General features: G+C 45.3%; 1 protein-coding gene and 1 pseudogene across 4 annotated transcripts in view; both read right to left on the bottom strand.

Moving 5' to 3' along the window:
- The window catches only part of LDLRAP1 (low density lipoprotein receptor adaptor protein 1), a 182,976-nt gene that overhangs the window by 33,402 nt on the left and 135,992 nt on the right, over positions 1–13,582 (bottom strand). For all 4 annotated transcript variants that reach the window (XM_061596584.1, XM_061596583.1, XM_061596586.1 and 1 more), the window contains 2 exons: positions 9,836–9,950; positions 4,896–4,968 (listed from right to left, as the gene is read on the bottom strand). In XM_061596584.1, the coding sequence (XP_061452568.1) occupies positions 4,896–4,968; positions 9,836–9,950 (188 nt within the window). The remainder of the gene's footprint in view (positions 1–4,895; positions 4,969–9,835; positions 9,951–13,582) is intronic.
- LOC133371069 (5S ribosomal RNA) lies at positions 7,346–7,457 on the bottom strand (annotated as a pseudogene).

The raw sequence follows: 13,582 nt of genomic DNA, 5'->3' as shown, positions 1-13,582 counted from the left end.
TAAAGAAATAAAATAAATTTAGTCTACCTAAGGAATGAACATGTGGGAGGGGCAGCTGAGCAGAGAAGGGGGTTTCCAGAAAAAAACTCTCTCTCTCTCTCTCTCAAATCAACCTTTCCCTAGTGCCAAATTGCTGAACATGTGCAGCAAACAGAGAGGGGCCTTTTCATACTGGCACGACCCCAAGACTTGGGAAGGCCATCCAATCAAGCCTACAGTCTGTTTGGAAGGCTGCCGATCTAGCCTGCAGCTACACTAACCAGGCCATCGCTGACAACAGGACAGATGGTCTTGTGCTATCAACATATCCTCCACTGGCACCACACAGTTGACCGGGATTGGACGGCCCAGCTGAAAGCATTTTCATGAAGCATGTGAGGAAGAGTGTGTATGACAATGGCAGGGTTGATGGTGGTGGATGGAATAACAGAAAATGCTTAGGTGGTTGCCTAGTAACCACCCACCTTGTTTCTTCTAGGCCAGGGGTAGCCAATGCAGTGCCCTCAAACTCCCATCAGCCTCAGCCAACAGGGCTAATGGTCAGGGATAATGGGAGCTGGAGTCAGACAACAACTGGAGGGCCACAGATTCCCACATCCTTGGGCTATCCAAGCAGAGGGGTGGTTACTAGGGCAACTCCCCACATGCATCCATCAGACAGAGCAGAGATGGGATGCCTCAGGTCCAGGGGTCAAATGTGGCCCTCCAGGCATCTCTATCAGGCCCTTGTGACTCTTGCCAGACCACACCCATCACAGGCCTTGCTTTGAACCTTCCTTTTGGGTTTTTGCCCGGCTGGAGTGCCTCTTGGTTGCCTGGAAGAAGAGAGTTGTGTATAGAAACTAGTCTACTGTACGAAGATAATATTTACATTTGTTGTTCTGCCCACTTTTGCCTCTGGCTCCGCCCACCACTGGCATGTGGCCCTTGGAAGGTTGTCTGGAAGGGAATGGGGCCCTCAGGCTGGAGAAGGTTCCCCACCCCTGAGATAGAGAGGAAGGAGATATGGAGTCCTCCAGTGAAACATATAATATGCCTTTGGGGCTTGTGGCTCAGTGGCCCAGCTTCTGATATGCATGCAGGAGGTCCCGGATTCAAATCCCCAGGCCTCTAGTTGAAAGGATCTCAGGTTAGAGGACAGCTGCTGTCAATCAGAGCAGGCAACACTGGGACAGATAGATAAATAGCCTGACTCATTATAAGGTATTTTCCTGCGTTCTTATAATACGATTTACGCAGCCCTAATAATATACCGGGTGTTATATGGAGTCCCTTAAGCAAGAAGAACAGTCCTGTGCTAAGATGGCCTTTGCAACCTAGATTTCAACAGAGGGGAGGGCAAGGGGAGGCAAAGGCATCATGTTGCTGATTGTGAGCCTCCTCAAAAAGCCCCAGAGAAGGGCCAGTGAAGCTTTTCTGCTCAGAAATAAAAGAGATGAAAGAAGCATCACTTGATAAGCTTCTGCCAGTTGGTCTACTATAAGCAGCACAAAAAGAGGAGGAGGGGAAGGAGGGGAAGGGGTGGATGATGGTAAATGCAATTAGAGATATTTATGCCAGAGGCAGATGTACAGACAGACCCTGGATGGGCGAGCTAGCTGTGGGCCTGCAGTTGCCCCCTTTAGGGCAGATGCTTACATTCCAAAAGTTAATTGAGCCTGGGAGCAACAGGCTCCTTCTGTTTCAAGGAAAGCCTGATAGCACAGAACGCTGATTGGCTGGCCATTATGACAATCACCAAGTCATCTCCTCATCTGACCTGGCACAGGGTCCACTGGATGTGATAATCATGAAGTTACCTATTCAGTTTGACTGTGCAGCGGGCCGATTGGCCAACCCTTATAACAATCATAGTCACTGACACATTTGATTTTGCACAGTGCTGATTGGTTGGCCCTGATGGCATACAAGAAGCATGCGTGCGCACACACGTAAAGAATAGGGAATTCCCCCCCCCTTTTTTTTAAAGAGGCCCAAATAAATATTTAAATAGCTAAAATGCTGCGTACTTGGAAAAAAGCCTACTGGAAGCACAGTGCACATGGAAATCAATGCCAGAGTTGGAGCCAGGCATGCATGTCAGTAGAGGAATGAGGGAAGATTTATTTCTATCGGAGATGAAGTTTCCAGGTGAAGCAAAAGGCTTTACAGGGGGGGGGGGAAATGGGCTTTGAGGAGGAAAGTGCACCCTCGTTGGCACCAAGTCAATATTCTGGGAGACCGTTTCAGGCATAAAAGAGCAGAAAGGAAGGCTTGCTAGTGCAATTCAAGAGAACAGGAGAGACATTTGGACAATGGAGAATGGTAGAACCTGAGGCAGGCGTGAGACTAAACCTAGGCACATGACACAGAAAGGAATTCCCTGCATGTTCTCTCAGGACACTGCTATGAAGTACTAGAAGGCCAAATCAGATCTGCCACCCCGACCCCAAATTTCCTGGGTAAGGACTATCAGTCCACAAGTGCACCAAGTATGATAAACACAGAGCTGCCACTGAAAGTGGCAGCCCTGTGAGCTTCTCCCTGTTCCATAATGTGCAGGCGAAACTCGATCCATGCCCTGATGCCACACTGGTAGTCCCCAACCCCACATCACCAGCCCCCACTGGCAAAGAATGCACAGTGCGATGATGACACAGGATAAAATTATTTATACATTAGGAATGGGGAACCTCAGGCCCAGGGGCCATATGTGGCCCTCTGGGTTTTTCTATATGACCCTCTGGACCAGGCCACACCTCCCCTGAGTGCTTTTGAACTGTGATAACATCTCTTGCTTGCCTGGAAGGAGGATGGAAAGATGTATTGTGTGTGTGTGTGTGTGTGTAGAAACCTCTGACTTTTGGATGGTTGGAATGTGCATCTGGGCTCGCTCGCTAGTGGTCCGTGGCCCCCAGAAGGTTGCCCACAAGGGAACCTAGCCCTTCGGCTCAAAAAGGTTCCTGACCCATGGTGTAAGTTACAGAAGAGGATGGGGAAAATGCCATAGGAGGCAACAGCCTCATGTTATACTGTACAGTCTACATGCGTCCACAGCACCAACAAAAAGCAATCCGAGGTATCAAATGCTTAAAAAAAAACATTCAAAGGAATACGATGGGGGCAGATGTACAGGATGGAAGAGGTACAGGGCATCCAATCTCTATTCAGCTCCACAGCCTGCTGCCACAACTATGAGAAATCTGTGGTTAGATGAGCTGAAATGGAAATGGACTGCCTTTAAGTCGATCCCGACTTATGGCTACCCTATGAATAGGGTTTTCATGGTAAGCGGTATCCAGAGGGGGTTGACCATTGCCTCCCTCTGATGCTAGTCCTCCCCACCTGGCTAGGGCCTGCGCAGCTTGCCACAGCTGCACAAGCCAGCCCCTTCCTTGTCCGCAACTGCCAGCGGGGGAGCAACTGGGCTCCTTGGGACTATGCCGCTTTCCCACGGCTGCACAGGTGGCAGGGCACGTAACCCCTGAGCCACTCACTGGGGGGTGATCTTTAGCTGGCCCTTGACACCCAGGAGACATGAGCGGGGATTTGAACTCACAGACTCTGGACTCCCAGCCAGGCTCTCCTCCCCACTGGGCTATACCAGCTTCTTAGATGAGCTAAGCAGTCAGAAATTTCATTCTCCATATCTTCCATTTTTTAAAAATAATTGTATTTATATTTTGTTTGCTTCTTGGGAGAAAGTCAAACAGCAGCAAAAAAAAAAAGGCAACATCTCCCTTCCATATTATCTAGACCAGTGGTTCCCAACCTTTATGAGTACGGGACCCCTTTTATAAGCTCAAAAATCCCCCCCACTAATTGTAATTTCAGCCTCTGTTAATTGAAAGAAATGGTGCATGGCAAAATTACATCTCCAAACATTCCTTTCCATAACAAGCTCCCTGCAGACAGGGAGGTGTTGCTTTCTTTTCTTAATGCAAAGGTTCATCAAACTGGTATCCCCTCCCCCCCCAGTATGAAGTCCTGTCTCCCAACAGCAGTGGGTTACAGTGTTGGATTAAGATCCAGGTTCAAATCCCCACCCAGCCATGAAACCCACTGGGTGACCTTGGGCCAGACACAGTCTCAGCCTGACCTATTTCACGGGGTTGATGTAAAGATAAAATGGAAAGGGGAAAAACTATGTGCACCACCTTGTGCAACGTGGAGGAAAGGTGAGATATAAATGCAATAATAAAATTAATACATTTCAGCTGCAGCACTCGTGCTGAGTAAGGGTGTCATCTGCAGCAGCAGTGTAAGGAGGTGGGAGTCGGTGATAGTAACTTCTTCTTGGTAGCTTCACCATCAGCCTCCTTTGGCATCTGCCACGTGTTTTATAGGCAGATGCTTACCCTTGGATGCCTGAACGACGCTCTGGTGCTTCAGCAAAAGTCCACCCCTCTCATTTGGAGCCAGAGGGAGCTGTCGTCTGCCACAGCAGTGGGGAGCAGACAGTGTCCAGGGAGTGAAGACTTTTAAAATATATATATATATAATTAATGTCTTTACTGTTCGCTGCCCCCTCTGGATTACTTCATGGCCCCCCTGGGGGTCACGGCCCTCAGGTTGGGAACCACTGATCTAGACCAGCCTTTGGGTCCCCAGATGTCGCTGGACTACAACTCCCATCAGCCCCAGCCAGCATGGCCCATGGTCAGGAATGATGGGAATTGTAGTTCAGCAGCATCTGGGGACCCAAAGGTTGGGAAAGGCTGATATAGAGATATCAGCCATACCTAACATGATGTCCACATATTACTGAGCTCCAGCTCCCATCAGCCCCACCCAGCATGGCCAATGGCTAGGGTTGATGGGAGTTGTAGTCCATCATCATCTGAAGAGCACCGGGTGGGAAAACCCAGGATATACCAAGAAGGCAGCGAGAGCAACAGGCAAACTCATACACTCACCTTCCTTGGATGCCTGCCAAAATTCAAATGCTAATTTGAATGCCTGAGCAACCGTAAGGGTGACGGCTTGAGCCTGGGAAGTAGAAAGAAGAAGACGATACAAACAGTGATTATAACAGTGCATTAATAGACAGTCCCTCATGTAGATTTAAATCATTTGGAGGTTCTGTACAGCTGAGATATGTTAAGCCAGGAACCCGCTCCTCATTCAATGGCTCTACAAGTCCCAGGCCACTGTTCAAGACTAACGCAATACAGATGCCAGCAGCATCGCCCACTGATGCGGAGAGAGGCAGCTGCAGAACTCAGAGAGTGAATTCACACACCCATTTGTGGGGGCTTACATTCAATCTGTAATAACAGATTTTGTGTAGGATGAACTGAACAAGCCCATGATAAAGTGGTCATCTGGAATGCTCAACCACGTCCGGGCTCACAGCCCAATTTTACCATGCCACCATAGACACTGCAACTGCAGACTGCAACATGGTGTGGGCTAGGGATGGAAAGATCTGTCAGTTTCGGTTCTCTCACTTCCTATTTTTTCAATCTGAAATTCAGTTCTTGAATTTCTGCAAATGAAAATTCTTCAGCATTTTACTGTGAATTTCTATTATTAAACATATTTTTGCAGGTAGTTTTGACTCATGTATACATTTTGCAAGCCACATCTCCTAATATAATGCATTTTTGTATGGTTTTTCCCACTAATTTGTTCATTTTTGCACATACTTGCCCTTAATATATGCATTTTAAAAAACTTTCTTGGGTTGCAAAATCTGGATAGGTGCAAATTTCAAAGGATGGCTGTGTTTTGGTTCTCATATTATTTTGGAAAGTGCAAATTTGATAGACTGGTCTAAAATTCTGAAGTGCGTGTATGTGGAGGGAATGTTATTTACTTGCTCTGTTCTTTATCTGGAAGACCAGACTTCCTTCTGTAAAAGCTGTCTTTAAAAAAACAAACCAAAATCAAATGCAGTTCTTGCCTGCAGAAGCACTCCCAAGTGCTGAAGTTATTTCATCAATGGATTTATATATACATTTCTGTATCACTAAAATAGAGAAAAATCTCCAAGTGGTATACACCATAAAATTTGCATCTGCAATATATTTTGGAAAGTTTGGGATCACCAACTGCCTGTATTTCCCAGCTCCCGTCCAGATTTACAGAGTTTACTACCTAGTTGCCTACAAGCAAGTTTTCCTTGCCTCAGGGGAGCGGCTACTTAGAAGCTTGGACAAAACTTGTATCTGAGCCAAATGCAATATCAGAGAGAAGGCAATCTCATTTGAAAATCTAAGCCATTTACATCTTTGTAGAACAGCAAAACATATTTTTTTCTTATGATGGGTTAAAAAGAACAACCCCAAAAGAAAACCCGCTCCTTAAATATGGCAATTAAGTATGAAGCTCCTCACAGCTGTTTACAATTTCAGCTGTCACATTCAAATCAAGTTTAATAGACTCAGATACTGGTGAGAATTGCCCAGCCGCTAAAAATATAGACTAATTATATGACAGAGACTGGAAACTAAGACATACAATCAAGGTCTATGCACCCCGTCTCCCCGTATTTCTGTGAAGTAACACGTTTTTGCCCATGGATAAAAAAGGAGAGAGTGAGAGAAAGAGAGGGAGAGGTGAAAAGAGAGAGAGGAACTTTGTTGTTCTTTCTGCATCTACAAGGACTTTTGGTAATGACACTGAGGTCCAAAGCATCCATTAAGATGATTTACCTCGTAAGGTGAATCTGGTGGCAGGGCACTTTTTTAGGAGACAATCAGGCACTGGAAGGCGATGACTTAACCCAGCCTTTGCTAGCTTGGTGCCCTGCAGATGTTTTGGACTGCAAGTCCTGTGCTGGCTGGGGCTGACGGCAGTTGTAGTCCAAAACATCTGGAGGGCACCAAGTTAGCAAAGTCTGGGTTAAGATTCTGTTCTCCTTTGCAAAATTCTGATTTTGTTTATTTATTTATTTGTAATGCTTTTTCTCCATCTGGGCAGTGAAACTGAAATTGAGTGCTACCTGGAGAGAGGGGTGTTGACAAGTACTTAAAGGACTCAGGCCCATGACACAAATGAACTTAGGCTAATTTGTATGTATTGTTGCCTCTGGGCAAATTAAGATGGAGGGTGCCTGGGATTTCACTGCACTAATGTGCCCAGCCAAGCAAAGTTTAAAAAGAGAGAGAGAACAGGAGATAGTCATTTTAAAGTTTAAAAGAATGGATGGAAAGGGAGACCCAGGGCTTGCCCTCCACCCAAGGCCACTCCCTGACAACGCCTCTGCCTGGAGATGTTGTTGTTGTTATATGTTATGATGTTGTTATATACCTTCAAGTCGATCACGATTTAGGGCAACCCTATGAATCTTTTTGGATATATTCATAGGGTTTTCATGCTAAAAGGTATTCAGAGGTGGTTTACCATTGCCTTCCTCTAAACCACCCGGCACCCGGTATTCCCAGGCGGTCTCCCATCCAAGTACTAACCAGGCCTGACCCTGCTTAGCTTCTGAGATCAGACGAGATCGGGTATGTTAAGGGTAGTATGCCAGAGATTAAAACAGGGTGCATCTGCATGCAAAGCAGGTGCCCTGCCACTGAGCTATGTACGGCCCTTCCCCATATGGGAACAACATAAAGGATACAGAGTGAGATGCAAGGACTACACACAAAGTTGACTGATTGATTGATTTTGTTTCAGCAGCCCCACCTCTCCAGCAAATATTCAAGGTTTGCATCTGTGTAGTGTTTTCCTGATGATTCACATATACCCATCACAGCACACATGTAGAATTTGGCATTTTTAAGACTTAGGGATGTCAGCAACCAAACATTGTTGTTGAAAAACAACAAAAAACACCTCCAAGTTTTATTTTCCTCTAGTCATAGGAACATAGGAAGCTGCTGTATACTGAATTGAACCATTACTTCATGTAGCTCAGTAATATCTAGACTGACTGAAAGCAACTCTCCAGGGGTTCAGACAGACAGCCTCTCCCAGCACTGCCGGCGTGGCATGGAGAAAGTGGATAGAGAGAGGGTTTTATCCTTCATAACCCTCAGACTCATGGACATCCAACGCAACTGAATGTTGGAGGTTTCAGGACAGACAAAACAAAGCACTTCTCACAGCACATAGTTAAACCAGGGCTGTGGAGTAAGAGTTGTGGAAGCAATTTTGGTGGAGTCGGAGTTGGTAGAAATGTACTGACTCTGACTTGGCTTCAAAATAAAATTAATATTTTCCTCTTTCCTCTTTCAACAAGCCTTTTAAGTTGAGACCTATCCCAGTCTGCATCTGTGTCAGAATTGTTTAATATATTTTTAATAATGTTTTTAACCCTTTTTAAGTTATTTTAAAAATGTTTTTAATGCTGTTTTGTTTTAATGTATTTTAAGATGTTTTTATGATGTTTTAAAGTGTTTTAGTGCTTTGTTTGCCGCCCTGGGCTCCTGCCGGAAGGAAGGGTGGGATGCAAATTGAATAAATAAATAAATAAATAATTAATGTATTAATATTAATAAATTAATATACATTTGCCATTTATGAAGGAGTCGGAGTTGAAGAGTAGAAAATAGAGGCGTCAGAGTCAAAGGTTTGACATACCGACTCCACAGCCCTGAGTTAAACTACAGATTTTACTCCCACAGGAGGCAGTGACGGCCACCAACTTGGATGGCTTTAAAAGAGGATTTGACACATTTGTGGAGGTGAAAGCTGTCCGTGGCTACTAGCCACAATGCCTACGCTCTGCCTCCACAGTCAGAGGCAATATGCTTCTCAATACCAGTTGCTGTAAACCACAGAGTGCTCTTGTGCTCAGGTCCTGCTTGTAGGCTTCTGACAGGCACCTGGTTGGCCAAGCAGAACACAATGCTGGACTAGATGGGCACTTGGCCTAATCCAGCAGGTTCTTCTCATGTTCACTTTCCCCATACAAAAATAATAACTGTTGCTGACTGCTGGACATAGGGAGATTGTTGTAGCTGAGTCTGTTCTGCTGCAGCCCCCAGAGGACCCTCCTAGACTTACAGAGGCAGATCTGGTCTCTGCACTTCAAGAAGGATGCAGACAAACTGGAACAGGTTCAGAGGATGGCAACAAGGATGATCAGGGGACTGGAAACAAAGTCCTATGAGGAGAGACTGAAAGAACTGGGCATGTTTAGCCTAGAAAAGAGAAGACTAAGGGGAGATATAGCCTTCTTCAAGTACATGAAAGGTTGTCACATAGAGGAGGACCGGGATCTCTTCTCGATCGTCCCAGAGTGCAGGACATGGAATAATGGGCTCTAGCTGCAGGAAGCCAGATTTCGACTGGATATCAGGAAAAACATCCTAACTGTTAGAGCGATACGACAATGGAACCAATTACCTAGAGAGGTAGTGGGCTCTCCGACACTGGAGGCATTCAAGAGGCAGCTGGACTGCCATCTGTCGGGAATGCTTTGATTTGGATTCCTTCACTGAGCAGGGGATTGGACTTGATGGCCTTATAGGCCCCTTCCAACTCTACTATTCTATGATTCTGTGGTTCTATGATCCTGGACCCTCATAGGTACCTTCCCCTGAGAGGCCAGATGCCTCCCACCAGACATCACCAGTCCAGCAGCGCTGGAAGAGCACCAGGAGGCAGCTATGGGATGGAGGAGGAGTGCCTGTCTTCAGGCCAAAGGGTCAGCCCTTTAAGGCTCTGAGCTTCCTATAAGGGATCCTGGAAGAGGTAGGCTGGAGACTAAGGCTTAAAAGGCATCAGTCTGCTCCCCAACCTTTGTTGGAGCAAGTCGCTCAGTTGGAGCTATCCATGGTCCAGCAACCTTTCACCAGCCTTGCCTCCCCTTCAGCCTTGCCACTTTCTCCGTGGGATCTGGCATTGGACCGGAACATGACAGATGTCTCATTAAAGGCAGCCCCCTTTGCATAATACTGACCATTTTCCGTTTGGTGCAAAGGAAAGCGTGGCACTCCAGGTTCTCGCTGTACTGACTCTGTGCAATATAGGCAAACACCTTGTCATGCACTTTGTCCGCTGTGCAGTAGGATATCCTGTAAACATTGACAAAACAGAGCCACATTTATTATTATTTTTAGAAAAGAGGGGCAGAAAGACTTAAAACACCAGACTGCACATGCTCTACACTTAACCTTCCTTTTTTCCTGATACTGCAAGTTGTCCGACAGTGGAGGCAGAACATAGCCATTGTGGCTTGTAGCTTATCTTCCATGAATTCATCTAATTCCCTTTTTTAAATGGCTTAGGACCCAAGTACTTAAGAAAGTGCCTTCCCCAGTATCAACCCTCTTGGACCCTACAATCGGCAGATGAGGCCTTGATGGTGGTGTCACCACTGAGAGCTGCCCAGTTGGCATTGACCCACAACAGTCCCCATTTGTGGAATTCTCCCACACACACGCACAAAATGAGGTGCATCTGTCTCTCTCATTACTGACTTTCAGGAGACATTTAAAAACATTCCTGCTTACCCAAGCATTTGATGGCTGAAAAATACTGTTCCTGGCAACTCTGAGATCACTGGTTCAGATAATGTTTTTAATTGTTTTTAGAATTTTAAAAAATGTTTTAATCATTGTCTGTTTTTAATCAGTGACTGCTGCTCTGGGCTCCTTTGTGAGGAAGGGCGAGATATCAATGGAATTATTATTGTTGTTGTCATCTAAGCGGGTGGCTGTCACTACCACTTGTGGGAGCAAATTCTACAGTCTAACTATGCACAAGGTGAGGAAGTCCTTCATTTTGTCTGTCCTGAATCTTCCAATATTCAGCTTCATTGGATTTCCCCCAACTTCTACTATTATGGAAAAGGTAGACAAACTTTTCCCCATAGAAATGAAAAAGGAGGCTGCTAGAGGGGTGGAAGTCTCCACCCTCCTCTCCCAGGGACTCAGTAGGCTAGAAACTTTGGTGGGCTTATTTATGAAGCTGAACTTGCCACTTCTTTCCACATTTCACATTCCAACCTATAAAGAAAGGTTTCACGGAAAGGTTTCTGACCTGCCATAGGGCAGATATGGGATAGCAATTATTTTTATTTGTGTATAAGAATGTACAAAATGCTTAATCAAAGAAACCTTATGCAGTATAGATAGTGGAATACAACCTTTTGTAAATGGTTCTAAACCCTACTCAGAGTAGCCCCACTGAAATTAATTAATCTAGGTTAGTCATGTTTATTAACTTCAGTGAGTGCACTCTGGGTAGAACTAGCACTGAATACTACCCAAAATCAAATTAGACATGCATAGCTTATTCGTCTCTCTGGAAAAGACTTGCTGAAATAAAAAAAAGTTTTTAGCAGTCATCTTTTTAAAAGCACAACAAGAGAGCTTGCCTAATGTTAATAAATCTGCATTATGGACTCATGATCCAGCCTAACATTTCTCTGTATGGTTTTGCATTGTTTTCTAACGGCATTGATTTTCATATCTGATTTGTGTTTTTATACTTTGGTTGATTGATAAGAATAGTGAGGTAAAACAGCTAAATAACGATTTTATTTAAACCATTTCTCCCTCACCCTTTGTTAAAAAGTCCCCACAAGAGAGTGAGCAATTATGTTTCACACAGTGTAAAATACACAGCATCATAAAAATGCAACTATAGGGCAAAAAACTCCACAAAAGCAGTTAAACAGCAAAATCAGCCAAACCACACCCTCAGTAGCAGGGCGTTGTAGTGTGGGCAGCAGTAAATCAATCAGCCAGCGCTTTGCACAAAAGACCCTCTGAAATAACCAGAGTTTTCATAGCCTGCTGGAATTCAAGCAGCGACAAAGCCAGGTTCAGATGCCTCCCCTTCCGTGAAGGCATTCCAATGCTGGGATGCACAACTGAAAAGGTCCCATCCAGCAAATGCAGATGGCAAGGTAGCCCCACGAAGCAGGCCCTCAGATGTTAGTCCGAGTGTTGATGTGGGTACATAAAGGGAAGAAGCAATTCTGAAGATAGTCTGGTACAGAATACAAACACTTTGTACAGTGTGGTGTAACGGTTAAGGCATTGGACTACGACCTGGGAAACCAGGGTTCGAATCCCCACACAGCCATGAAGCTCACTGGGTGACTTTGGGCCAGTCACTGCCTCTCAGAGGAAGGCAATGGTAAACCCCCTCTGAATACCACTTACCAGGAAAACCCTATTCATAGGGTCGCCCATAAGTCGGAATCGACTTGAAGGCAGTCCATTTCATTCCCTATAATTTCATAATTTCATTTCCTATAATTTATATATAAATGCAGCATTATTTGCAAAATGTGGGAGCCAGTTCGGTGGGTGGAAAGGAGAGAATATAATTCTGTACCAATGAAACAGGAGTTGTACTAAAGCCTCCCTCCCATACTGGAAATACATCTCAGCCTCCCCACCATGATATTTTAGATGATCAGTCACTGGCCACTTACTTCCAAGCTAATCTTTGCACCATGAGGCCTAGAAACTTAGAAAACCAACAGCTGACAGGATGCTGAATTCTGCACCTGATATAAAGTTCTGTGCTTTGCACAATGCGGCATGGCACTTACATGGTGAAGCTTTGCCTTACAAATAAGAGTAATGAATGAAAGTTTCAGACACATACTGCATACAGATTCATAAAGTTTGCTTATCAGATCAGAACAAAGAGAACGCAATTTTCCGGGCTGAGATCTTATAACACCAGGGAAATGCAGAAAAACAAATACCCATCCATCTTCCCAAAGCATCTTCTGCTTTCTAAGGAGTATTTTTGCCAATTTTTTTTTTTAAGAGAGAGAGAGAGAAAGTGATTGCTTTCAGCTCAGGCAATCCTGACAACTCTTGGTCTTTTGCAATGTACCACCCCATTATTCTGTTACAGCAGGCTCTGCACCAGCAGGGGCATCAGGACAGGATGATGGGGTGTGTGTGTAATGTGCATTCCAGGTGCTTGGAAGAGCTAACTGTTCCTTAGCACACACTGCCTCTCCTCAATGCCCACAGCCTATAAAAGCCTAAAAATGGACCACTTTGCATTAAAATAGTAATAATGACAGACTATAAATCCCCGGGGCAAGATATAGGCTTTGTTCTCACCTCCTGAGGAAGGTTACCAGATCTTCATCAGACTTCTCAACACCTTTTCATCCATTTCTCTTATCGTTTGTAGCCAAGGACTGCAAGTAGTTGGGGACAAGGCTGAGCTTGGGGTGAAGCTTCAAAGCACACTTGCAGTCCCAAGATGACAGAAAGCTAAACAGTCTCTTCCTCAGGTGAAGTGTTCCCTTCTAAGTTGGTGAAGGGCCATAGCTCAATGGTAGAGAAGGCCCCAGGTTCAATTCTTGGTACCTCCAAGTAGGGCCAGGAAAGGCCCGTCTGAAATTCACTGCCGGTTGGTGTAGCTCAGCCTTCACCAACCTGGTGCCCTCCTTATGTTTTGGACTTTTGACTCCCACCAGACCCAGCCAGCAGTTGTGCTAGTTGGGGCTGTTGGGTGTTGTAGCCCAAAACATCTGGAGGCACCTGATTTGCAAAGTCTGGTGTAGGCAGCACAGCACTAGATGGAACAGTGGTCTTAGTATAAGGCAGACTGTGCTTGTTCTTTTTCAGCTGAAGGGCCGCATTCCTTCTAGGGGCCACATGCCAGAGGTGGACGGGTCAGAGGCAGAAGCGGGCAGAGCAATGAATGTGTTTTGTAACTTTGTGCT

This window comes from Rhineura floridana, chromosome 15 (genome assembly GCF_030035675.1).
Source record: "Rhineura floridana isolate rRhiFlo1 chromosome 15, rRhiFlo1.hap2, whole genome shotgun sequence".
Taxonomy (NCBI): domain Eukaryota; kingdom Metazoa; phylum Chordata; class Lepidosauria; order Squamata; family Rhineuridae; genus Rhineura; species Rhineura floridana.
This window is presented reverse-complemented; position numbering and strand designations above follow the sequence as displayed.